This window comes from Glycine max, chromosome 3 (genome assembly GCF_000004515.6).
Source record: "Glycine max cultivar Williams 82 chromosome 3, Glycine_max_v4.0, whole genome shotgun sequence".
Taxonomy (NCBI): Eukaryota; Viridiplantae; Streptophyta; class Magnoliopsida; order Fabales; family Fabaceae; genus Glycine; species Glycine max.
This window is the reverse complement of record NC_016090.4, coordinates 37,579,990-37,607,253: the sequence shown is the minus strand read 5'-3', so window position 1 is coordinate 37,607,253 and position 27,264 is coordinate 37,579,990. Positions and strand designations below refer to the sequence as shown.

The 27,264-nt window shown below is 29.6% G+C and overlaps 2 protein-coding genes and 1 long non-coding RNA gene across 4 annotated transcripts; 1 reads left to right on the top strand and 2 right to left on the bottom strand.

Moving 5' to 3' along the window:
- The first annotated feature begins 3,623 nt into the window (after window positions 1-3,623).
- LOC100792116 (pentatricopeptide repeat-containing protein At2g30780) lies at window positions 3,624-5,901 on the top strand. Its single transcript, XM_006577625.3, has 2 exons — window positions 3,624-4,210; window positions 4,668-5,901. The coding sequence occupies exons 1-2, from the start codon at window positions 3,806-3,808 to the stop codon at window positions 5,787-5,789; spliced, it is 1,527 nt and encodes a 508-aa protein (XP_006577688.3). The 5' UTR covers window positions 3,624-3,805; the 3' UTR covers window positions 5,790-5,901.
- Window positions 5,902-14,934: 9,033 nt separating this feature from the next.
- On the bottom strand, window positions 14,935-17,731 carry LOC100791590 (uncharacterized). Its single transcript, XR_413634.4, has 2 exons — window positions 17,598-17,731; window positions 14,935-15,280 (listed from the first exon to the last, which is right to left on the bottom strand). It is a non-coding gene; the product is annotated as an uncharacterized lncRNA (long non-coding RNA).
- A 6,544-nt stretch (window positions 17,732-24,275) lies between these two features.
- On the bottom strand, window positions 24,276-26,766 carry LOC100788435 (gibberellin receptor GID1B). 2 transcript variants are annotated; one of them, XM_041014069.1, is made up of 2 exons: window positions 26,093-26,766; window positions 24,276-25,877 (listed from the first exon to the last, which is right to left on the bottom strand). In XM_041014069.1, the coding sequence occupies exons 1-2, from the start codon at window positions 26,111-26,113 to the stop codon at window positions 24,876-24,878; spliced, it is 1,023 nt and encodes a 340-aa protein (XP_040870003.1). In that variant the 5' UTR covers window positions 26,114-26,766; the 3' UTR covers window positions 24,276-24,875. The 2 variants fall into 2 exon arrangements, with proteins under 2 accessions (XP_040870003.1, XP_006576880.1); XM_006576817.4 differs by having other exon boundaries at window positions 26,321-26,766.
- Between the last annotated feature and the right edge of the window lie 498 nt (window positions 26,767-27,264).

The following is a 27,264-nucleotide window of genomic DNA, read 5'->3' as shown; positions in this document are numbered from 1 at the left end:
TTGTTTATCATTGTGTAATCCCACGTTATTTTATTTTTCTAGTTATATTATTTGAACATTACATTTTCTATGCCGATTCCCTAACTTAACAAGCTCTATATTCGCTTGACGTTCAAGGTAAAACTCAAAAGTTCGTAATTTAGGTTTAGGATGGTTTGTTACATTTTTTTTCTTAAGAGAATCAGTTTCTTTAAAAAACATTTTTTTCATGGGCTTAAACATCTTGATAAATGATCAATTTTTTTATTATTATTATATGTTCTTCCTTTCCTTTGCTGCTGGATTGATATTTTAACATTGATCCTTGACATGTCTTTACCCTAAATTGTAAAATGGCTGCATAATCATAAACGGTTGAATGTAATTTTTCAGTATGTATTGCTTCAGCATTCAAGTAGTTATGAGTTGTGAGCTTTTTCTATGTGGACCTTTTGATCCTATGAACTTCTCTTTCATTAGCCCACACGAGCTTGGAGCAAGTGCGGGGGATAAGCTTACCCATTTTAACGGCTTAACTGAGAAAATGAGTCGTTTCTTTTAAATAAAAATATTTTTATAATTATAACTAAAACATAAATTGTTTTATATATATTTTTAATTGTAACCAACTGACCCTAGTACATTTTACCATTTTATCTTATACCTCTATTTGTTTCATGAAGGTGGGATATAGCTAATTCTGACCGTTGTAACTACAAAAACACAACAAAGCCATATTGTACAGGCTTTTTTACTGTTCATAGTACTGGTTGTAGTCAATTTGGTCGACATTACCGTCATTTTTCATGCAAAATTGTTTACATTCCATGTTTTGTTAGTTTTCCTTTTTAGAACAACAACTTTGTATTGTTTGGATAAAGAATTTTAAATGAGAAAAGTAATTTATTAGAGAATTTGAATTTCTGTAATTTAGAATTCATTGTTTGGATGTTTTTTATGAACAATTTAAAATTTTGAAATTTTAAAACAAAATTTTAAACAATTAAGAATCTGGAATTTCAATTTCCTTTTAAAATGTGAGAAAGTCTAAACTCCTAAAATATCGATTGAGTGTGAGCATAGAGGAATATATATATATATATATATATATATATATATATATATATAACTAGTACACCAATTATATTTTTTCTTTTTTTTCATTCATTTTTTTATTCTCATAGTTTTAATTTTTTTTTATCTAAACACAAAATTTTAAAAATAAAAAAATTTCAATGAAATATTTGAAATTCTTAAAATTTAAATTTTTTTAAAATTTAAAATTTTTTCATCCAAACCCACTCTTAGGTCAATTATGACTTTTCGGACAGTAGGCGCCCAAGACTTTTTGGTGTCAGTATGCCTCGTGTAGAAATCCTCGCATGTAAAAAAAGAGGAAGAAACAAGTTTTATTATGCAAAGTTCGACCTTGGTAAATTACGGAATTCATCATGTTAATTATTTATTTACATGTACTCGTTATTGTTAGACGAAATTCAAATCCCTTTTGAGTGACAAAGAAAGAAGGTTTGGAAATCAGCAGCTATCACACACGTTGTTGAAAAAAAAAATATTTTTAACAAACCCGATAAGTTTTTTCTTTCTTTATTTATTTTTTGTCAAAGGGGGTTAGATTAAAAGCTATTAAGACCGTGTTAGGTTACCAAAATGTTGGGGGAGAAAAAACAACAGATAAGACTTAATGGCCTACATATTAACCACAGTCCACAACTATCCCTGATCTGTAAGTAGTTACAACAGATAAGGCATGTTTTCTAGTCTTCGAAAACTTTAGAAAGATCAATAGTCCATCTTAATTCTGAACTACATTCTCAGATCATATATTTATGAAATAATTTTCAAATTGACTATCTATTACCAAGAGTTCGACAAGAGAAAATGTTGAAAGATAAATTTAAGTAAAACAAATCAATTTCTCCGCATCAAAAGTAGAAAATGAATCTTAATTTTAAGCATGTTACACAAGAAGCAACTCAATAGGATAATTCAACTTGAAATTATGTAATTAAAAGCCATTTTCAACTTGGTTTATGGGTTTGGTTTATGTCCCACATGGTTATTTCGTTATATTTTACTCCATTTTTAATATATTTAGGGTGTGTTGTAGATGATTTGTAGGTTCAGGGTGCCATTCTTGTTAGAATGCCTCAACACGCCCATCATTTATAAAAATAAAATAAAAAATAAAAACACCTCCATTTTGCAGCTTGAACAATTTTGTGTTTGTATTTGGAATGGCAACATTAGATGCCAACCTCCACCATTCATGTTTTTTAACGTATATTTTTTAGCAATAATTTATATCGTGATGTAATGTTATTTTTAAGTAGGTTTAATTTGTTTTTTATAGTTTCATCATTTGTATATTTTAACCCCTATAGGTTTAAAGTAGTTTTTTTAGTCCATATAATTTATATTTTAATTCTTTCATGTAATTTAAAAGTGATTTTTTAATTCCTATACTTTATATTTTAATTCACTTTTAGTCTTTACCATCAAAATATGAGTAATATTATTAATTATAATTAACTATAAAAATATTAACAAATAATTCCTAACTAATTTATCGCAAGATAATTTGTAATAAAAAAAATAATTAATAATTTATAACTAATTTGTAGCTATTTTTTTTTGTAATAAGGACTAAAAGGTAATTAAAATACAAATGATATGGACTAAAAAATTACTTTCAAACTATAGGGATTAAAATAGAATAAAAATACAAATTATAAAGACTAAATAAACCACTTTTAAATAATATGAACTAAAAAAGAATTAAAATATAAATTATAGGATACTGAAAAATCACTTTCAAACTATAGGGACTAAAAGGTACAGATAGTAAAACTATAAGAACTAAATGAGTAATTTAATCTTTTAAGTATTAATATTTTTTTGAAAAAATATTAAAACATAATTTAAAAATAAAGATGAAAAGATAGATTAAAATAAATAAGAGATTAAAAAAAGTACCTAGAAATACTATTGTCAAAGAAAAAACTCTTAAAAATACTTTTATCAAAGAGTAACTCCTAAATACACCTTCATTCAAAATGTTATAGTTTTCTTATATAAAAACATAATTTATATGTTGAAAAATATTTATATTCATTTATTATAAATTTTAATTATGTAAAAAAATATTTATATTCTTATATATTCCACAAACTAAAATACTAATTAAATAATAAAGCCTTATAAAGGTTAACAAAATTGTCTCAATGTGCAAATAGGATTAGATTTTGAATAGGAATTTTTTTATGAAACAATAATAAATTTTATTTTTTTAAATTTATAGTTTATAATAGAAAATAATTATGATGATATATTAATATAAAATAAATTATACTATTACCTAATAAAAATAAAAAATGATTATTGTAAAAAATAATACAATTACATAGCACTTGTTGTTTGGTTAACAGTTTAAAGTACACATACTATTTTCCCATCACTTATTATAATCATCCTCTTCCATAAAATAAAATAAAAAAATAATCATCATGTATAAAAGACCAGGTTTGGTAAAAAAAAAAAAAAATCTATAAAAGAGGAGGAATCATCTTCTAGGGGTGTTTGGTTGTTTTATGTTATATAATAGGGATTTTTTTTTATCCGAGAATATGGACAGTTTACATGTCCCAACAATCTACATTTCTTAAGTGGTTTTAGAACTGCTTTCATTTGCAAAATTGTGTTAAGTGTGATATAATGGGACATGGGCTGAAAAAGCCCAAGCCCAAAGATAAGTATAGGCCTGCATAGTAGTGCGTTAAACCCTAAACAACAATTTGAGCAATCGAGAATGAAGCGAGTGTGTAGATTCTCTTCTGACGCAACAACGCGAGCAGCTCTGTTGTTGCTCATGCAATCCCATCATAATTTCCATGGATTCTCAAACCCCAAAACCACTTTCTCTCCCTCCTTCGCCACCGCCCTATCTCATCATCGCAATGTTCATACCGTCCCAAACATATACTCTGACATCACTCCCTTGTTCACCGCCAAGTCTTGCTCTTCGCCGAAACAGGATCTCATCAACAAGGTCACGATTCTCAAAAACGAGCTCATTAGAGATTCCTGCGACTCTGCTAGGGTTCAGACCATTTTGGACGATAGTTTCGACACTTTGTTTCGGCGTCACCCCAATGGATCTGCGTTACTCAAGCTTATGAATCAATTGAATTCAAATCCTTCCCTTGCCCTCCAGGTTCAGTTTTTATCAACTCAATTTTAAAATTGTGTTTTTTGGGTTTTTGCTTTTTGCTTCCTAATTGCATAATAATAATAATAGTAATAATAATTATAATAATAGGTTATCTATTGACAGTGTAAATGTTGAAAACGTTGCTATTTTGTTTTTGTCTTTTATCAACTCAAATTATAAATTATCTATTGCTTCCTAATATCTTTGGTTTCTTTTAGTTTCTCTGTATTATGATATTAAAAATGTTGCCATTTTGTTTTTTTTTCTTCTGTTTGATTTTCGATCAATCCAGTTTTGTTCAGTTAATAGTGGTTCACTGAACCTTACGTTATTGCAAAAAACAAATGAATAAAACCAGTTTTAATGGTTTGGTTTTGTTTTTTGTTGGTGTCGTAAATCAGAGTTTGTGGGATTTGAAAGTGACCCTCTTTCTTTTTGGATTGTGTTGTTTAACATTCAGGTGTTTAGTTGGAGAAGAAAGAGATCGAATGCTGAAAACCCTATGGATGCGTATGAGTACTCAAAGGGTATAAAAGCTGCAGGTAGATCTGGGAATGTTGATTTAGCTGTTAAGCTCTTTAAGGAGGCTGCTGTCAAAGGTATCAAGACGACCGGCACTTACAATGCGCTTATGGGTGCTTTTATGTTCAATGGTCTTCCTGATAACTGTCAGTCTTTGTTTTGTGATTTGAAGAGGGATCTGACTTGCGATCCTTCTATTGCCACGTACAATATTCTTCTATCTGTTTATGGTAGGCTGATGCTCGTTGATCACATGGAAGCAACATTCAGTGAGATACAAAGGTTAAACCTCGCCATGAACATCTGCACTTACAATCACTTGATTGCTGGATATATCACGGCTTGGATGTGGGATGATATGGAAAAGGTGTTTCAAATGCTGAAGTTGAGCTCTGTTGAGCCTAACATGAAAACCCACCTTCTAATGCTTCGTGGGTATGCAAATTCGGGTAATCTTGAAAAGATGGAAGAGATGTATTCCTTTATAAGGGATCATGTTAATATAAAGGAAATTTCATTAATCAGATGTATGATATGTGCCTATTGTAGAAGTTCTCATGCAGATAGACTTAAGAAGATAGAGTTATTGTTGAAGTTTATTCCACAAAAAGAGTACAGGCCATGGTTAAATGTTTTGTTGATTAAACTCTATGCCAAGGAAGACTGGTTAGCGAAAATGGAGAATGCTATAAATGAGGCATTTGAGCATGGGACTTCTATAACAACCAAGGGTATTTTGAGACGCATAATTGCAACTTATTATCGATGTAATGCAGTAGAAAAGCTAGAAAATTTTGTGAGACGTGCGGAAATCTCTGGGTGGAGTATCTGCCGATCCTTATATCATTGTAAGCTAGTCATGTATGGGTCACAGATGACCTTACTCGAAATGCATAATGTCCTTGAAGAGATGGAAAATGTCAAGCTTAAATGCTCAAAGAAAACATTATGGATAATGTACAAAGCTTACATGAGCCGTGGCCAGATTTCCATGGTTTTAAAAACATTGGGACAAATGTTCAAGCATGGATATGAAGTTCCTTTGAGTGCATTTCCATAATGAAACTAGGGAGAGGCTCGTGCCGCTGATACTCCTATTTGAGTATTAAAAAGTTGTAATAATTAATGTTGAATTACATGTAGATAATAAAATATGATTTTAACGTGTTAAATTGTTAATATTATATGTTATTTGAAATAAAAGAAAGGATTTACAATAAAAATATGAGTATCAAATGATTACATGAAACATTAAGAGGCAGAAAAAAGATAACTACATAATTGATTGGTTAACAAACAAATATTAGGAAAAGATATTAGTGTTAGCCCATGTCTTCAAATAACTTAAGTACAAATAAAAAAATATAAGTCAACGAAATAAGTTCATAATTAATCAGAGCAAATCATATACTGTTTCGTCAAAATTAAAAAGAAATAGAAAAATTGTTTCATACCCAAAGGTATAAACATTTTTTTTTCTTTTTTATTGAATTCCCTCCATCATAAATTAAAGAAAGCAATACACACAAAAATTACAGTGTATAAACATTTCGTCCACGTTTAATCAGCAATAAAAATTCATAATGCTAAACATTCACTTTTTTTTTATCAATAGTGTTAAAATTCATTATAAAATGGATGAAAATTTAGTTTGTTTGGATGATATTAATGTTTGAGTATTGGAAGAAAAAAACACATCAAGTTAATTCAAAAATATGGGTTGCTTAGATGATCTCGTGTCCAATATTAGGTTGATTAAGTTAATTCAAAGTTAATTATTTATGCAAAAGTTATTTATTTTAATATTTTTATATGCTGCTAGTAAATTTCATTAATTAAGATGCTAAATATTTTAGCTCAATAATGATCTATAGTAAATTTTAGATAAAGAAGATTTGCAGTATTTAGTGTTATGATTAATATTTATTTATATCTTAAAAATATATTATACATGCAATTGAAATTATTTAATAAACTTGTAAATGGTTTAAAATTGATTAAAAGTTGTATATTCAATCTATTTAACAAGAATAAGGCATTAAAATATAATTGGTTGGTTCAACAGTATGAGTTATTATAAATCTTCTTATATTCTTTTTAAATCCTAAAGATAAAACAAAATAAAAAAAGAAGTAACTTCATAAAAAAACTTATGTGACTTCTTTTCTATCACATGAAAATAATTAGGATGAAAATAATGAGTCTCAATTGTCAAATAAAATAAAAAGCTAAAATTAAATGTCTATTATCTTTATTATCTTTCTTTTTAAATCTCTATACTCATGCATTTAAAGAATAGTGCATGTCACGATTTTCCTAGTATTGACGGAGGTCGTGAAATTAATATATGCACATTATTATTTTTATCATATTTTTATTATGATATACTGATTTAATTTGAAAATTATGATTATTTTCATATGCTAACAAAAAATTTAAAATTCATTGTTAAGCACCTATTAATTTAAAATGAAAACTAACAAAAATATACATAAAATATGCTTGTTAAGTAAATGTTAATAAATTGACAATGATTATGGCAAAATCAAACATAATATTGAAGTTGATTTTAATAATATGTTAAAATTGATAGTGTAATATTTAAAATTGATTGTTAAGTAGCTACTGATTAGGAATAGAATAAGTCAACGTCAAAATTATGATTATTTTGATATCCTAACAAAATATGTTTGAAAATTATGATTATTTCCATATTCTAACAGAATATTTAAAATTGATTGTTAAGTACCTATTAATTTGAAATGAAAATTAACAAAAATATGAATAAAATATGCTTATTAATTAAACGTTAATAAATTGACAACAATTACAGAAAAACAAAATACAAAATTGAAGTTGGTTTTAATAATATGTTAAAATTGATATTAATATTGAAGGGCCTTGTTTGTTTGTATATTATAGATGATGACAGCTTTTGTATCTTTGCGTGCCCCATTGAAAACCTACCCCTCGATATTTGTCATGGAAGAATTGAGTAAAAGCTATATACATATTATTTCTAACGTTTTGTTTCATTTTTAGTTTTATAAAATATGTTTTTAAATATTTTGAACTGAAGCGTGCTCATTACTTCAACAAAAGGTCTTTTCAATTTACTAATCCAAATTGTGTTTCATTACTAATATTAAAAATGTGTTTATTTTGAGGATACAAAGTTTTAATAACTCAGTATAATATAATATCATTTATTATGTACTAAAATTGAATCATTGTGGTCAACATATATATATGTAAAAAAAATAAATTTGATTCTCTTGTTCTTTTGTTACATATGATTGTTTGACAAATTGCATGAAGCATAATGACCACACTGTTACAAACCACTAAATTATCCTAACCCAAAAATGTTAAGAAATTTTAAAGATAATCCAATATCCTTTTGTATACACATCGAAATGGATATGAAAAAGATTGAATAACACAAAAGATGTTTCATGTATCGTAACTCATGTCATTCTAAAAACAAATACTCTTATTGTTTGTAATTTTAATTCTTAATCAAAACAATAATAATTTAAACATTATGTTATATTGTTTGTAATTCTATTCTATTTCATGTTGATTTAATCTCTTTTTTAGTTCAATTGAAGTTGTGGGTTAAATATAAATTTAATTAAAAACAAATTAACATATATTTTTTATATAAGGATTGAGATAATTTTATAAAAAATAAGGAAATCCACTCTAGAAAAGTGAATAAACAAAAAAGATACAATTAAAAAAATGCTAAAAAGGAAAATTAAATATTTTAAAAATAAAATAAATATACAATTAAAAAAGCAACAAATTAAAAAATAATGATTATAAAAATGAAAAAAAAACATATTGAGAAATCAGTACATGGCTCACTGATTTCTCAATGTTAACAAAAAAAAACCACCTTTGTGAAATCAGGTTGCCCAAGCCAATTTCTCATAATTAACAATTGTATCACTTGAATAAATAATTTTGTCCTCGTAATATTTGGGTAAAAAACTCACACCAGAGGTCCTACCAAAAGGTGTTTGTACACTGATTTGCATAATTGAATTGGTAGTAGTTTTCAGCTTGATTTTTCATTTGAGATTTTACTTCTTTTAGTTTTCTCTTGGTTCGGACAACATGGAAATTTGATAAATTATTTATTTTTTAGACTCCTTCAACACTATTGTATGTACCATTCTTACTTATAAATATTTTTTAATGTTCTTCGTACATATTTGTTATTTGCTCGATTCTTCTTTAAATTAGATTTAATACGTAGACAAAAAATATAGATTTTTATGATTAAGTTTCCTTCATCTATTCTTTCGGTCTTTCAATTTCCTTCTTGGTATTGATTGTCTGCTGCTATGCTTTGCTCTGTTTTTCTTTTTTTGGTGTGGTTAAATCACTGTTTAATTAGTTCGGTTTAATTTCGTGAATACCCCTGCATCTAGAGGGCTTTATTGCATAATGAAGTTTCTTCATTTAAGGAGTCCTATTTTATCCTCCTAATTTGAGTTAGTTTGGTTTAATTCTACTCACTGTAATTGCATTTTCTGCTATAATTTTTGGACGTTTTGATACGTGTCTGTGGATTGGACTGAACCCTTTGGAAATCTTCTGCAATATATTAATGTTAGGCATTTAAAATATAATTTCTGCAATTTGGACCAAATATATTATTCATTTCTAATACCAGTAAGTGCAGGCATTGAGAGCTTTTCCCAGTGGGTGATGTGTCTTTAGGTCAAGTGTCTAGATTTGGAACTTATCTTTGTTTATGGTGATTGTTGTTCTAATTTTCTTCTACTATGAATTCTGGACATTGGGAATATAGGCATCATATGGCTACTTGTTTGACTATTTTCTGCCGTTATGTTGTTAATCATTATGGATTGAAACATTCTAACTGATGTACACTATCCATTTAAAGAAGTATTAGAAAAGGAAAAAAAGTAAGAACGGGTATTTTAAAATAAAATATAGTTCTAAAGCCTAAAGGCATCAAAATAACTGGGAGCAGATAACTCTATGTTGTTTAGCAAATTGTAAACAATGAAATACATGGCCTGCAAACTATAATTATTAAATTACAACTTTAAATTGTTAAAATAAAGTAATATAAAAATTTCTTCATCAATCAAATGGGGTTATCATCACTCTAATTTTGCTGTTTTCTGATTATCAGCTCTCATACACGTTAAGTAGAATGCTATCCCATCACCGGAGTCAACTAATTTTCTGTCAAGAATTCCTTCTATTGCTACAGCTGAATGCAAAAATGCAACGCAAACAAATATATTGAACCTTTACACCACCAAAAAAAGGACGAAAGCACAAAAAGGAGAAGATGGTTGAGGAACACAAAAAAAATTAAGATTTTGTGATGCGAGAACTCAAAAAACAAAATAAAGGCAGAACACCCAAAAAAATTTAAGCTTTTGGGTTGTGAAAAATCAAAAAACAAAAAAAAAAGTTACCCAATGATACAGATATAAACTTAAAATGCAATGCAAGGTGTAGAAGGCTCAAGAACACAAAAAAATTTAAGCTTTTTGTAGTGCGGGAACTCAGGAAACAAAATAAAGGGAGAACACCCAAAAAAATTAAAGCTTTTGTCTTGCGAAAAAAGTGGGTATAGGAAAGAATGAACACGTTCGAGAAGGCTGACGAAGACTAAAAAACAAAGAAAACGAACCTGTACTTATGGAGTTTTCAGATAAAAATTGCAACTATAGTGTGCTCTTCCACCTTCTCTGCATGCAATAGACACTTACCCATGGCTTCTTACTGCTTGTAGAAAACATTTTGATTCCTTAAATGAAAAACATCAAGAAATCCATTATACCCCAAAAACGAAAATGAAAAAATTATTAAAAAAATATGAAATAGTTGTAACAAATCTACAATGCGTGAGAGATATCATATATCGACACATCTATGATAAAAATCGCAATTTTGGTGTGTTTATGAACAACTACTCATGGAGTTAAACCTTAAAGTAAAGAAACAAAGAAAATGAACCTATACTCATGGAGTTTTGAGATAAAAATCACAACTTTGGTGTATTTATGAACCGTTACTCATGGAAGGGAAGACATACCCACAAAGGTCAGGATAACAAAAAAAAGTCACAAAATAAAAAACGCATATAGAAGTTAAGACATAGAGAAGAGAAGACGTACCCCGAGAATGCATAATGCACTTCAGTCACATTGGAGTCACATTTGAGATAAAAATCGCAACTTTGGTGTGTTTTTCAACAACTACTCATAGAGTTAAACTGTAAAGTAAAGAAACAAAGAAAACAAATTTGTACTCATGGAGTTTTGAGATAAAAATCGCAGCTTTGGTGTGTCTATAAATCGCAACTCATGGAGTTAAACCGTAAAGTAAAGGAACAAACGAAAAAAACCTATACTCATGGAGTTTTGAGATAAAAATCACAAATTTGGTGTGTTTATGAACAACTACTCATGGAGTTAAACCGTAAAGTAAAAAAATAAAGAAAACAAACTTGTATTCATGGAGTTTTGAGATAAAGATCGCAACTTTGATGTTTTTATGAATCGCTACTCATGGAAGGGAAGACATTCCCACAAAGGTCAACAGAACAAAAAAAGCCACAAAATAAAAAACGCATACAGAAGGAAAGACATACCCACAAATGAAAAAAAAAAAAAAAAGCATAGAGAAGGGAAGACGTACCCTGAAAATGCACAATGTACTTTAGTCACATTGGAGCCGCATTTGAGATAAAAATTGCAGCTTTGGTGTGTTTATGAACAACTACTCATGAAGTTAAACCATAAAGTAAAGAAACAAAGAAAACAAACCCGTACTCATGGAGTTTTGAAATAAAAATTGCAGCTTTGGTGTAAAAGAGAAAAAAGGGCAATATATCCGGGTTTGACAGTAAAAATGAGCAATAAGGAAGTAGAAAGGAAGTACCTTGTAGAGGAAACACACCTTCTACCATTGTAGTTCAAGAGAGAGAAAGAGATGAAGAAAAAGAAGAAGAAGAAGAAGAAGTGAGAAGTGAGAGAAAGAGGTCAGCGCACAAATGAAAAAAAAACATAGAGAAGGAAAAACGTATTTGTGTTTCTTGGGCGGAAATGAGGATTGTTGTAAGGGCGACACGTCACACAGAAATGTCAGTTGACATCGTCAGGGTCTTGTTTGTATATAGAAGATAGATAAATATATTCTTCGAGGTGCACATGATGTTTCAAATGATATTGTTGATCCCAAGTCTAAAAGTAGAACTAGAAAAACTTCTAACTAGCTCAGACACAGATGTTTCATCCACTTGAAAAGATTTTAAACTCCTCATTCCAGGTTCTACCATTTGAGTTGTATATGGAACATTTCCACAGTTTTCTCACACCCACAAGAAGCTGAATTATGGTGAATTGTTTCTGTAACAAGAATAAATTGACATTAACATTTTTGTTCAAGAAAAAAAAAGTTTAAAATAGCTCAAATGCTAATATAAAAATTTAATAGTTGGGAAACATGTAAATTATTTGTGAATTAGTGGGTCAAGTAAGTATGGATTTTTTTCGCTCCCTTTGAATTGACTCAGCTAACCTTCTTAATGCAGATCACTTTGCATTTTACTCTATTCGGGAAAGAGAACATAGACATAGATGTCATTGAAATACTGAAATTGCTCCGGAGACAAATTGATTCTGTAGGTTCTCTTTCCTGATTGTATAGTTCACATTTTCTGCAGTGCTCTTTATACGCATTTATATACATGGCATTGAAAAACAAAATAACTCTGACAAGTTACACATTGTATGCTCTTTTAGCCTTTTGCATTATGTTATTGCTAAAGCACATTTCATGAAAGAATCCCCAAAATTCCCTCTGCCTCTATAAAGGGTACTGATATCTTGAATGAACATAGTGGTGATTGAGACATTTAGTTAAAAAGCATGATTTGGATTTCTGCTGCCACTTTAAATAAGTAGAGAGTAGACCAAGTTCTCTTATACATTTTGTATGCTAGTTGAACTATGTTGGTAATTGAAATACTGAAATTGCTCCGGAGACAAATTGATTCTGTAGGTTCTCTTTCCTGATTGTATAGTTCACATTTTCTGCAGTGCTCTTTATACGCATTTATATACATGGCATTGAAAAACAAAATAACTCTGACAAGTTACACATTGTATGCTCTTTTAGCCTTTTGCATTATGTTATTGCTAAAGCACATTTCATGAAAGAATCCCCAAAATTCCCTCTGCCTCTATAAAGGGTACTGATATCTTGAATGAACATAGTGGTGATTGAGACATTTAGTTAAAAAGCATGATTTGGATTTCTGCTGCCACTTTAAATAAGTAGAGAGTAGACCAAGTTCTCTTATACATTTTGTATGCTAGTTGAACTATGTTGGTAACAAAGAACTTTGTTTCATCATTCATTGGGAGCATGAAGGAATTGTTGTTTCCTTGTGTAAGATGATGTGATATTTTTATCATGCATGAAAGACACAAGCATGTCTCTTTTATTGCTCATTGACCTTAAAGTATTGGGGTTTACTATTGCACACTCAGAATTTATTAGACAGTATGCAGCTGTATAAAATCATCTTTTGTTTTTTGTATTTTTATCTGTTTAGATAATTGTTTTGGGAAGATACCAAAGTGTATATTGGTTATGGCTCGAGAAGAGATCAAAGCACAAGGTAGAGAAGATCTTTTGATCTTTTGAAATGGAATTCAGATCTTTGACCTCAAGGTTAGATACTTCAATAATACGGCCGATCCTGAAACCCAAGCTAAAGTAGCGCAACAGGATTGCCCAATTTTTTGAAGGGTGTTTAAGCCTTAAGGCGTGGTAATCGGTAAATAATGCAGGATTTGGAGCTTGAAACTAGGGCTGCAGCCTCTACCTGTTATGCACACTTCCGTGAAAAGTTGACATTGGATAGATCTTAGCTTGTAGTCAAAATGTGTTAAGTTAGAAAAGTAAAATTCGGCTAATTCAGTGTTAGCAGTTGCAATAATTTTTATTGATATTTGTATCATATTGATTTTGCCTAGTTATGTTGATCGTATATCTATCAACATGTTTGTAGTATGTTGTGTGTTTTTCCTAATGTCCGCGTGATGGTGTTTATCAATAGATCATCGGTAGGTTCTTTATTTTGTATTGATGCTTTGTTTTCTTCAAGTCTTGTATTGATGCGTCTTAAAAGAAAGAAACCATTGATTCGGCCGATGCACTCTAAAGTTAATCAAATAAATGAAAAGAGAGAATGTTTTTTAGAAATATGTATTAATCTTTAAAGGTTATGAGCAATAACTGATATAGTCTCCATTTTTATCTGACACCTAAATTGTTACATTTAATAATTTGGTTTCTACAACCGTTTGAGACATGTATCTAGAAGATCAACTAAAGGTTAATTAGTTTAAACTTACAAGAAGTAATTTAAAAAAAAAAAAAAAACAAGCGTATTCTATGTAAGTGTATTTTTAAGTAGATAGGATTTATTTCTAAAAAAACAGAAAACTGTTTAGAAGATTGACTGTGAAAAGAGCTTGAGAAGTAGACAACAGCAATCCCCTGCAATTACATTCTAATAAATAAAAAAACCTTCAACTAATAATCATTTCCATATCAATACGCTTCAATAACAACACTAAAATATCGAAGTGGCTACTCCAAAACGGAGTCAAAACACACAACAGCTGCTAACAATACAAAAGTTTAATTTTATTGCGTGTGGATACATATAGAGAGAATAAAAAAGAGTGTTTTGAACTCCAAGTATATAATGAAAAAGTGAATCAGATAAAATGAAAACTCACAATCACTTTTTTTTTTTATCAATAAACCTTAATGGTTAGTATTATTAGTTGAGGGATTCAAACCTATGATCTTTTTTTCTTTTTTTTTTTCCTTTACCATTAGATCAACTTTATATCTCCATGCAATCACCTTTCTTAGAACATAGAAACACCCTTCCCCAAAATACATATAATCAAACCCCATCTCTAATGATATCAACAATAAAAACCCAACCTTCCATGCATTGTAACACTACAATGCATCTATTTAACACTACTCAAAACAAGGAAAAAAAATGCCATCAGCACATAGCTTAATGTCCTTCTCCAAACCTTCCGATATGACACTATCCACCTTCACCAAAACGTTTTTCTGATATGACTATTTTTTAAACTTGATAGATTGAGACAAAACTCTAATTTACAGTATATATAAATTAAGATAAAAAAATTTATAAGGAAATGTATAAACTAAAAAAAAATCATTTAGTATGCTTTAACATATCTTAATATACAATAATGATGCAATAATACATCTTTCAAATCTTATTTAGAATATAAATTTTAGAACCGTCCATATCTATCCTATTGATCTGAAGTTTAGACCCCTGGATCCTGCTGAACCAGCCAACCAGGTTTCTTTCCTTTGCTTGTAAGTTGTAACTTCCTAAAGGTTGAGGTTGGTATGAAGACTCAGATCCTCGTGCATCCTGATAGGGGAGGATGAGGAAAACCAGTGTTGTCTTTCCATCACCGTCTAAGCCTGAGTTCAGAGAGCATGCAGAACAGAACTAACAGTATAAGGAACACTCTAGGTGGTACTTTAAGACACCTATTGACTTCGGTCTTATCAATAAAATTAAGACAGGTTCTTTTTTATTTGAGAAAATACAAATGGAATTCAAATTAATAAAAAGTGCAAAGTTAATCATAGTCGCAGATTATGAAGTTCACAAAAAAATATGTTGCCCATTAGATCATCAAGTACCCTAAACATAAAGGCAAAAAATATTCTTCCAATTGAATTAGAAACTAGATCGGTTTGTAAATAGAAAGAGACTAAACTTCAAAACAAAATTGATAAATCGAAATTCATATTGGCAAATGGTTTCATAATTTGTCGTATACTTAGCAATAATTTTAATATGAATAATTCACAAGCTACTTTGCATACAATTAGTGTGTTTGAATTGACGATAAGGACTCAAAAATCATAGAGTCCCACCATGATTTCCCACGACACTAGAGAGTAGTTTTAAGGTTATCATGATTTTACACCGCGGTTCCAAACACGCTGAATGTAAAATCTTGATAACCACATTCAATCATAAACCTCTTGGGTGACAATAAGAAAATTAATTAATTATTTATTCCTCCAATTAGAAGAAGGCTTTCCTTGTAAATTCCTATCTAACTAGGGGTGAAAACAAGTTAGGTCAATGAGATCAGGCTTTAGCGGGTTTGAGCTTGACCTACATAATAATTACTAAGTCTGAACCTATCCAATATCATAATTACTAAACCTGAGTCTAACCTACATCATAATTTCCAAAGTCTAAGTCAGGCCTATTTACTTATTACAGACCTTTCTTTTTTAAGCCTTATTTCGGCCTATTTAAAAGTCTGTTTACGTGACCTATTCTGTATAAGGGCTTATAAACAAGCCAATAGGCCTAACTAGGCCAACGAGTCTAAACAGGTCAATGAGCCTAAATGGACCTATATATAATTATATATTATTAATTTATTATATAAATAGGTCAGCCTGTGAGGCTTAATAGACTTTTTTTAAAGCCTAAAGTTTGACCTTTTTAGTTAAAAAAAACTTTTTAAAAAGCCTAAGTCTACCCTTTATAATAAATAGGTTAGGCCAGACTAAGCCTTTCACAGGCCAAGCCGCAGGCCCCCAATGGGTCGCTTGACCTATTTTCACTCATATATTTGACAACTACAAGTACATCCTTTAACACCGAGATTCTCAATCACGGTACTTAAATCAAACCAAGCTAGTTCATTATCTTTTTTTCTAAAGAATATTTTGTCATTTTGTCCAACTCTGATAGGATCCTCAACCGTAGATAAGGGTCCAACAATAAAGAGTTTAGTCCATTTTTTTTTTACACCAAGTTAACCCATAATTGATATGTGAAAATTAATTGTCTCTACATAATCGGATACTAAAGCAATGGACCCATTTAACACCACCAAATGTCAGCCATGTTAAACTCATATGTTGAATTAATGAATGTTCTAATTTCAACCATGTCTGACGGCATAGATGTTGTAAGAAACACCTCATTCCTCAAGTCAAATGACACCAAACAATCTCCGGGTGCACTTTCACCCAGCCAATGGCAGATTCCATTCATGTACACTTAAACCTACAATTTCATGAAAAGATTGAGGCACGTGGACATCAAGTTTACTCAAGTGTTACTTCTTAGCCTATATATCTCCCACAAATTGCGAAAATCTTCCCATGACAAATCTTCCCTCGATATACCTCGCCTATCAACAATAAAATCATCCGGAACTTCAAAAAATGTTACATGACGAATCACTTTATAGTCATCTATAACATGGTCATAACTCAATCCATGTAGATGAATCGCAGGGTTCACAAAAGGTGGTACAGACTCAATGGGGCTAGGAGGAATGACCTTGAATTGCTTGGTTGTTGCATTCCACAATACAACATGTGTTCCAATCTTGATAAAAAGGGCGCCATTAATACTACCAGAACCCAACATCTGAATGTAATTGGGATTTTCTTAAAATGGAGGTGGTCGATCTAATTTGACCTTATTCTCAAACCTTTCACCGGAAATCCAATACGATACAGAATATGAATCATCCGACACAAATGGTTCAAGGTGTTGTAAGAGGACAGATGTTTCATTATAATCGTAAGAACAACAATAGTTAAATATAAAATTGTTGCGATTAATGCTCATGAAATGAGGGTTTTCAAACAAAAGGCTTCATGATTTGCAACAACATCCAAATGGCTTCAAAGATTTTAGAGGCAGTTTTGACATAATTGAGAAAGCAAGATCGTCAGGAATATTTTGGTTGCTTACCTTTGCCTTTTCATTTCTTGGAGTCACTCCCACATCCACAGATTTTTCCAGTTAACACGAGTTTGGAAATGAAATTGAGTAAACCCAAAACCCACTCGAGCGTCGTTTTGCAAATGTAAAACAACTGTTATACTCACAGGATTTATAAAAACAAAATAATTATCTCAATTATTCAATTAAAAAATGTTATCTAAACAATGATCATAAAAGATTTTTATATTATTTTTATTTAAAGGTTTCTTCAATATTCTTGTACATATCTTTATTTATCTCATCATTTTTAGTATTTAATAATTAATAGTTAAATTTTTACTTTGTTAATTTGTTTGTAATTTATCTTTTTTCTTAAATGTTTTTCTTTATTTAAAAAATAAATAAATATGTCAATAAAAAATTTTAGTCTAAAAGAAAGGTCTATTAAAAAAAAAAACAAAGCATATCTAATATTTAATATTTAATCATAAAATTTAATATTATCATCCAATTACAAAGATGACTTTTAATATTATTATTCTAAAAGTAAACAAACTTAGTATATATCTGAGATCATCATTATTATGCAAAAGTACATTACCCGATCACTGCATAATTATTTTTTATTTAGGACATTTAGTATTGATGATAAATATTCTCATATAAATTTCTTAAAAATAAAATAATAACATAGTATTTTTATCACAAAATTTAAGGTTGTATCTTTCTTAACTTAAATAATTTATTTTATATTTTTTTTAAGAAAATAGAAATTTGGAAAAAATATTAAAAATCGGGATGGCTATTTTTATAAAAATATGAAAATAAATTAAGACTTAACTTTACGGATTATATATATATATATATATATATATATATATATATATATATATATATATATAAAATATAATACACGGGATGAATATTTATTATAAAAGTAAGTAGAAACAATTACTTTGAATTCATGAAAATAATTTTTTTTACTAAATATTTTTGTCCAATCCAAATTAAAAAAATCATACATAATTAGTATACATAAAAAATTTAAACCAACGTAATCATTATTATTTTCTTTTAAAAAAACCTTAATTACAAAATATGTGTCCTTATTTCATCTATTTGAGCACATCACTCTCCTATTTTTTAATTCACTATTTGAATCTTTCTATATTTCTAAATTCATTATCTTAGATCTTCAAATGAATGACACACTCTTTTACTATTACACTCACATGATCATTTGAAAATTTGATATAAAATATAATATTAATATAAGTTTTATGTAAAAATAGTTTAAAATTCAAATTTTATTCTTTTTTAATTTATTATATTTTTATAATTTTATATATTATCTTTTAAAAGATAATATATAAGATTGAACTTTATTTCTGTATAAACTAAAATATGTATACTTATATAAGCTTTATTTTAATTTTATATATTATATTTTTATAATCTCATGTATTTTTATCATATTATTTAAAACTTATTTTATACATGCAGTAAATATATAATATAAATTTTATCTTTAATGTATAATTTTTTATATAAATTATAATTTCATAAAATGATAGTATTTTATTATTTTTAAAATATTTATATATTGATTTAATGAATATTTTTTATTTATATTAAATATTCTTATTATTTTTATAATAGTATTTTATTTAATTTAATTTATTTAATTAGGTAGTAATTTTTTAAAAAATTAAATTATATAATAAAGATACATAAATAAATAAAATAACAATATTTTTTAATTTTTAAAATATTTATGTATATGATTTATCGACATTATTATTTTTATCTACATTACAATAAATAATATGAATATCTTAATATATATAAAAAAATATTATCATTAAATCACAAACATTATCTTAAAAGATAAATATAATATATAAAATAAAAATAAAACTTTTCTAAATGTAAATATTCTAATTTATGTGAAAATATAATTTAATGTTATATACTATATTTTAAAAGTTAATATATAAGATTATAAAAATATAATAAATTAAAAAAGAATAAAATTTGAATTTTAAACTATTTTTACATAAAACTTATATTAATATTATATTTTTTTACCAAAGATATAATGGTAAAAGTATGTTTTTGTTGCTTCAAGGATCATGATTTTAATTTTTCATTAAGCATTAAAATATAGGACTAAAATAATATATTGTTAAATACAGGAAAATTCAAATATAAATTAAAATTCAAATAGTGAATTAAAAAGATAGGGAAGCCTCAATAAAATTGGAGTCTAAAATTAATTTTTAAACAAATTATTATTATTTTTTATTATCTTCTCACTTAATAAATTATTCATGAATTTTTATTTTACCGGGAAAAAATTTAATTTTCTTTTATACATTGATATGTATATATCAATATATTAAAATAAAAATTATATATTGAATATAACACATAAGAATAAATATTTATTTCTTATAAAAGCAATTAAAAGTATCAACTTAATTTATATGAATGAATAATTTATCTGAAATCATATTAATATTTAATTTATTGTGATGAAATTATATTTTTATTATAATAATTTTAATTTAAATATATTTTCTATGACTTTCTCTTTCCTGGTTTTTTTTTTATGAACATGGAAAGTATAAAAAAAATATAACAAATGGGGATGAATATTTCTCATAAATGTATAAAGAGAAATTTAGGTTTAGCTTGTCATATAAAATATAACATGCGGGGATTAGCATTTTTTTTATAATAATAAGTAGCGAAATTTACACTAAATTTACGAGGATAAAAATTTTTACTAAAGATTTTTGCGCAATTAAAGTTAGATTTTTTTTTACTTAATTAATATATATTTAATCATATAAAAAATAAAATTAGTTCAACATGATTACTATTATTTTTCCATCCAAAATTAGTGTCTAAGATTTATTTTTAAGCAAATAACTATTCATTTATTTTGTTATCTTCTCACTTAAATAAAATAAATTATTCGTGATTTTTTCTACTTGGACAAATTTTCATTTTCTTTTAGACATTGATATGTATATTGTAATATATTAAAATAAAAATTATATATAAAATATAACACAATGTGTGATGAATTTTTTTATAAAAAAATAAGTAAAAATATTATTCACTTAATTCACTGGATAAACAATTTAGCTGAAGTCATGCTAATATCTAAATTATTATGAAAAAATGTAAAATTATATTTTATTATAATAATTCAAATTTAAATATATTTTTAATTTTTTTAATGTTTTATTTTACAAAGTGAAAAAAAAAAGTTAATGGGGTTTGTCTTGAATAGTGTGCCTGAGTTATTAAAAAAAATTACACTGTTTTTAATTTTTATGGATAAAAAACTGAAAATGAATATTTTTTTATGAAAGTGCGAAGAGAAAAATATAACAAACTACATTACAGATAACATAAAACCCTAATAAAAAATTTAAAATGTTTTTTTATTCCTTGTAACACACAGGTCAATGTCTAGAGAAGATATATATAACTTTTCCTATGAAATGAAACACTATGCTATTTCATAATTTTGATGTCACATTTGATTTGAATGTTTATTTTTGTTTTTATTTTTTAAAAATAATTTTTATTTTCAAATTTTCAATATTTATAAAACATATATCAAGAAGGAATACTTTAAGATATTATCACATTTTTACTTCTTCAGATTGAAAACGTTATTTATCATTTTCATGTTTAGGCCTATTTTTTAAAATTATTTTCAAATTTAAAATATTTTAAACAAACATATTTTCACTATTATTTTCTGTTTTATTTAAAAATTAAAACAAGAAACACTCTAACCAGTATCACCTAATAACATGAAATAAAGCATGAATGCTAGCCAAGGATAATTCATTTTTCATTAATTATATCGGAAAATTGTGTGTATTATCGTATTGGAGAAACAGAAAGCGGCTGAGGTGTCGATCTATATTTTTACTCTACCAACTTTTGTTTATTTTATTTTGTCCCCAAAGATTCATTATATTCTCATCAATTAGATCAATTTTATTAACATACAATTTAACAAACACAATCAGTTCAGGACCCAAACTAAGAAATGCCATTGACTACCCCCTGCCTTAAATATATTTAAAACGAAAAAAAACTCAAAGATAGTGAAAGTCACCACCCTGAAATCAATTTCTTCCTTTCTTTATTTTTTATATTTTTTTGTCGAAGCCTGTGGATTTTCTTTCTTTTTTTTTTTTTTTTTGTCGAAGTCTATGAATTAGTATTATAGTATTGCTTCTTGCCAGGGTGTTAACTTGGTTTGGCTTGGTAAGCTGACCTACATCTACAATCACTCAAAGCCTATAAGCAGTATTATATATATTGGGAATATTTTGTTTTATCATTGTCGTCCAAAGTTCATTAATAATATTTAGGAAGTTCGTGTCACATTTCCAAAGTCACACTTTGAAAATGTAATAAGGAGATCTATATGTTTAAGCTGTTCAAAGGATAACCCTATCTAAAGCAATTTTTAATAATAATCGTTTTAGCACCAAAACATTGACCCTAACCCTTGGTGGAGCAACTAGGACTTACAAGGTGCATGCCTATGTATACAACACAATATTTGAAATTACCGAAATCGTTTCCAGTTGTCGACTGCGTACTATAATATGTATCCCATCTTAGAAGTATAGAAAACCACTCTTTTGACTTTTGTTAAATCAAAGATAAAAGTCATCATGAATTTCTCATTCTACTGAATCGAGTCTCGACACATAATCACAGATAAATGGATTTTAACCATTGAGAATCATACTTTGTAAACCTTTTCAAATCAACAGAGGTTGAGATAAATGCATAATGGAGAGTTAATTTCTTATATAGAGTGATTAGTAGATCTCGTTTAAAGAAATGCTAACGTTTAATATCCAACTATAACTTAAGAATGAGTACATGAGAAATTAACCAAAATGAAATCTTCCTTGACAATGTCAAAAGCAAGTAGGATTAAAGTTTATTATACCCTGCAAAATTAATTTTGGAATAAATTAATTCTATTTGAGCTGGTTTTGTTCTCTTTTAGCACCTTTTTTGTTCTTTTAAAAAACTTTAAACCCAAAATTTTATTTTAAAAATAAATAAATTTCCTTATCATTTAAGCTTAGAGACGTAATTCGTACTATGGGTTAAAGTATAACTAAATAAAATTGGACACTAATGACACACACCTGAATAGAAGAATCATCATCATAATGTTGTGAACGCGCAAACTACAAGCAATGACTTGTTTTAATTTTAATATTGTAGTATTAAAAAGCAAGGGACCGACCAAACAAATGATGTTTTGTGTCCGTAATCCCCCAATAAACAAAACTCATGTGTTGACAATGACTCCTTCCTCTGTCGTCGCATTTGAGAATATTTTCAGGGACATAAACAGCTAATTAACCAAGGACAGTTCACAATAAGAAATGAAATAAGCAAGATAATAATCAGCACAAAATGGGTGAAAAATCATACTTACATAATCAAACCCTAAATTCTATATATTTCTGTGTATGTGTGTATTTAAAATATGGTGTAGGAAAAGTCCATAAAAGACAGGGTTCAATGTCCTTGTCCAAGCTTAGCTGTTCCCTACCACTTAGTGACCATTAAACACTTTAAAGCAATCCCAACAGGTTTAATTTTTTATAATTTAGACTTTTATGGGTTCGTGGGTTCCAAAAAGTGGTCCCCTAAGAATACATCCAAAAATCCCAACCACTAGAAAAATGGGTTCCCCCCGTCAAAACAATGCCAAATTCCCGTATTTGCTGTTTTCCCAAGCTCCAAACAGACCTGATAGAACAGGCTATAAGGAGATGACAAGAATTAATCAGACTGATGTTGAAAGATAAAGAAAATTTAATGATTCAAACTCCTGCCAATCATTCTTCGCGTGAAAGCTTTTCTTGTCCTTTTGGTGGATGTGGCTAGGCTTCTCACGCACTTAGGATTAAGGTTTCTTTCTTTTGAGAAGAAAGAGAATGAAAAAATAAATAAAGGAACAATAAAACGATACGTGATTAGTATTTTTAAACTCTATTTTAATTTAAAATTTTCATCCTAATTTAATTTTTTTTCTCAACATCGAAAGGACCTAAAAGAACAAAACAACATTCCTGAGATCTCACTCACCTCACTCCTCCCCTCCAGTTCAATTACATTCTTCTTGTCACAGGCACATGATTGATTGAGCAAACTCAAAACTCTCTTTTCCACCCTGACGTTTTAACTAGAATGCACTGCCTTTTACTTCTATTATACTGTTGCTTATGATTCAGAGATGCTAAAGATGATCAAATCACTTTTATATTTTGGAAGGTCCGAACGGCAAGAATTAAAACAGTGGCCTTTTTATAACAGACAAAACTTAAAAGGCTTAACTTTACTTTCCTAGTCAAATGGACACGACATCCTCGAATTAATTTGTGTCGCATTAGCATAGGCTTATTCCCCTTCTTTTTCCATTCATTCATTCCATTTTCCTCCTCTCGATTCTTTTTTCTTTTAATAGTTTGCCTTCAATTAAGAAAAGGAAAACCAACCCCCTCACCACACAGAAGTTTTTGCACATGCATCTAATGAAACATCTTCAACAACTCAATAAATTGAAACTGCTTAATTGGAACCATAGCAGGATTCACGAGAGACAGACAAGCACAACATATTGGAGGAGGAGAATCCAACTAAAAAGCAAAACCAAACATCCAAGACATTTATACAACATAGGTATACATATAACATACAGATTCATATAACAACAGGTTGGGATATTCTCCGGTTCACATTCAGTAATTAGTGCTACAAGAGGAAACCATTCACTTAATCAAACAAAGTGATGAACCAATCCTCATCTTCTATCTCCCCTCCTGCCATTGACCTCAAAACGTTAAAAGGGGGGCTGAAGCGTTGTATACGGTGGTTCGACCAAACCCCCCAAATGAACCGAGTTCTGGTACTGCCAAAGCCGGTGATAGGTGCTACCTTCCAAAAGACACAAACAGAGAGGAACAGGAAGCAGTAGTCCCCAGGTCACAGAACTCTCAAATTGACCACCATAGATGTTATGACAATAACAAGTAATGCTACACAATCTTATAACTACACACCTTACTACAAACTAGAAAAAGAGAAAAGACAGGATACAAAAGTGGGGGAGAGAAAAAAAAAAAAGAGAACCCAAGTAAAATGTCAAGCTTTAGTTATGTATGCCTCCTGTAGGTAAGGTAAGGTTAAGTAGTAGCAGTAGTAGTAGTAGTCGTCTGTCGTCTTAGTACTAATAGTATATTAACAGTCAGAATCAGAATTGACAAAGTTGTTGATTTCTTTCATGAGGCAATAGAAATGGTCATTGTTTGGCAAGAAGTAGAAGCCAATAGTGGCTTCCTTGAGAAAAAGAAGCTTGACCTGTTGTCCACAATCCTCAAGACCTTTTGCATATGCCAATTGCCAATCCTGCAGAAGATCCAAACCAGCCACACAAACAAGACTTTTAGGGAATTTGAGTCCTTCAATGCTTCTCCCCCTTGGTCCAAAAGGGTTGCAAGCAGGGTGGTCTCTATTCTCTCCTTCAGGTAGAAAAGCTCTCCAATACCAATCACGATCCTTAAGCCTCACAAAGTATTTCCCATCCAATCTCAATTCTGATTCCGTTCTCTTCTCCCCACCAAACAAAGGGTGGAGAAGAATATTCCCCAGGACCTCAATTTCCTCCTCTGCAGCCCTCACTGCCACATGATGAACAATGTTCCCTCCAGAACTGTCCCCTGCCAAGTAGACATGAACCTTGGCCTCCCTCCCACTTTGCAGCCATGCTCTCGACTTCACCCACCGCAATGCCGCCCAGCCGTCGTCGTATGCACAAGGATACCGATGCTCCGGTGACCGCCGGTAGTTCACAGACACCACAGCAGCCTTGCAAATCCTCACAAGGCGGCGGCAGAAGGTGTCGTAGATGTGACTGTTGGCCGAGGAATGCGAGAAGCTTCCCCCGTGAAAGAATACGATTACAGGAACAATTTCTGTAGTACTTAACGGCTTCTCAAGGTCTCTGATACCCCATTGAGCCTCGTTTCCTGAGGTTGGTAAGTACACACGGTAGAATAAACCCGCGTTTCTATCAACGTGATCGATTGAAAACACACCTTCAACGGGAATTGCGTTTGCGGGGACCTTCCTATCGAGATACTCCGCCAACTCACGATTGAACGTTCCATCGTCACGTCTGAGAAGCTTGTAAGACAACTTGAAATTGGAGATAAGCACCCATGTATTTAAAGGAACAACACTCTACAAAAACCAAAAACAACCAAAGACTGAATAAGCTAGAATCGTTCACACAAGAGGGGAAAAAGCATAAGCAGAGAATCAGAATGAAAGTAAATGGGCAAAGTATACTAATCCAACTAAAGTTTTCAAGTTACCAGAACAAGAAAAACAAGGCTTACATGAAAGAAATAGAAAAAAAGTACAAAAATGAAAAAAAGAACTAAACAAAAACAAACCCGAAAATTTAGATGATCCATGAGAGGTGTCTTTAAGTCTGTTCATTATTAACCAAAACCAAAACCAAGACCCCCTTTTTGTTGGCAACCCAACATGAGCAATAAAGCAAGAAGCAAAACCGAAGTTCCAGAAAAAAAAAAAATAGTGGATAATAATTTGGGAACTGAAGGGAAGTAAGGAAAGGTACGAATAGCAGAAGTAGAAGAGAGAAAGGAAGAGGGGGTTACCCTAGATTCATTGAGATTGACTTGGTTGCTGCCAGCCATGTCTGGTTGTCTCTCTAAAGTGCAGAATATCGAAAGAGGGGGAACCCACAGAAGAAAAGAAAAGGCTTAAGAAGCAGAAGCAGTAGCAACAGTGATCCCCACGATAACACCCATCTTGTGCGCCCTCATGATCAGAACAGAGTGCAAAACGGTGTGTTGGTGTGTTGTGTACTACCGCGTACGTACCCTTCCTACGTACGCACGCACGTATGTATCTATCTATGTTGGTGCCTCTTGCACTAGCAACACAACACTCTGGCTCGATGGATTCCTAGTTGAAGGTTTTCGTGAGAACGAGGTACAGTGGTATGTGTATGTATGAGACAGAGAGAGATGACTGATATGATATGAAAGAGAGAGAGAGAGAGAGAGAGTCAAACACAAAAGAACGACGGGAATGGACGGAGACGAGAGAGACGACAAAGCGAGCGGCCGAATTAAATTGTTAATATGGGACCCACCATTTTCGTATTTTACTTTCCCATTTCTTTTTCAACATCGTTTTTTTATTATTGCGGATTTTCTTTTTCCTATTTTGTCTTTTTCTTCCCCTTTCTGTATTCGCCACTATTGACAACTCTGTTTCGGCCTCGTTTACAATATGGGCCTTATAAAATCTAATTTCAACAACTTTTGGGGTGGGAAAACCAAAATCATAGAACTGCGGACTGTGGTAACTTTTATTATTATTTGTGAAAAAGTTATTATATTTCCCAAATTGATTAATGTTTAGACTTTAAATGGTGTCAGAACAAAAAAAAAATCACATATTTTAAACTCATGGTCTACGTTTTCTCCTTCCTTCTCAACTGCTTTGCATTATTTTTTGTTTAATAACACCATCTTTTTTTTTCGTCCATTTTAAAAATAATACGTAAAATATCACATATACTAATATTATTATT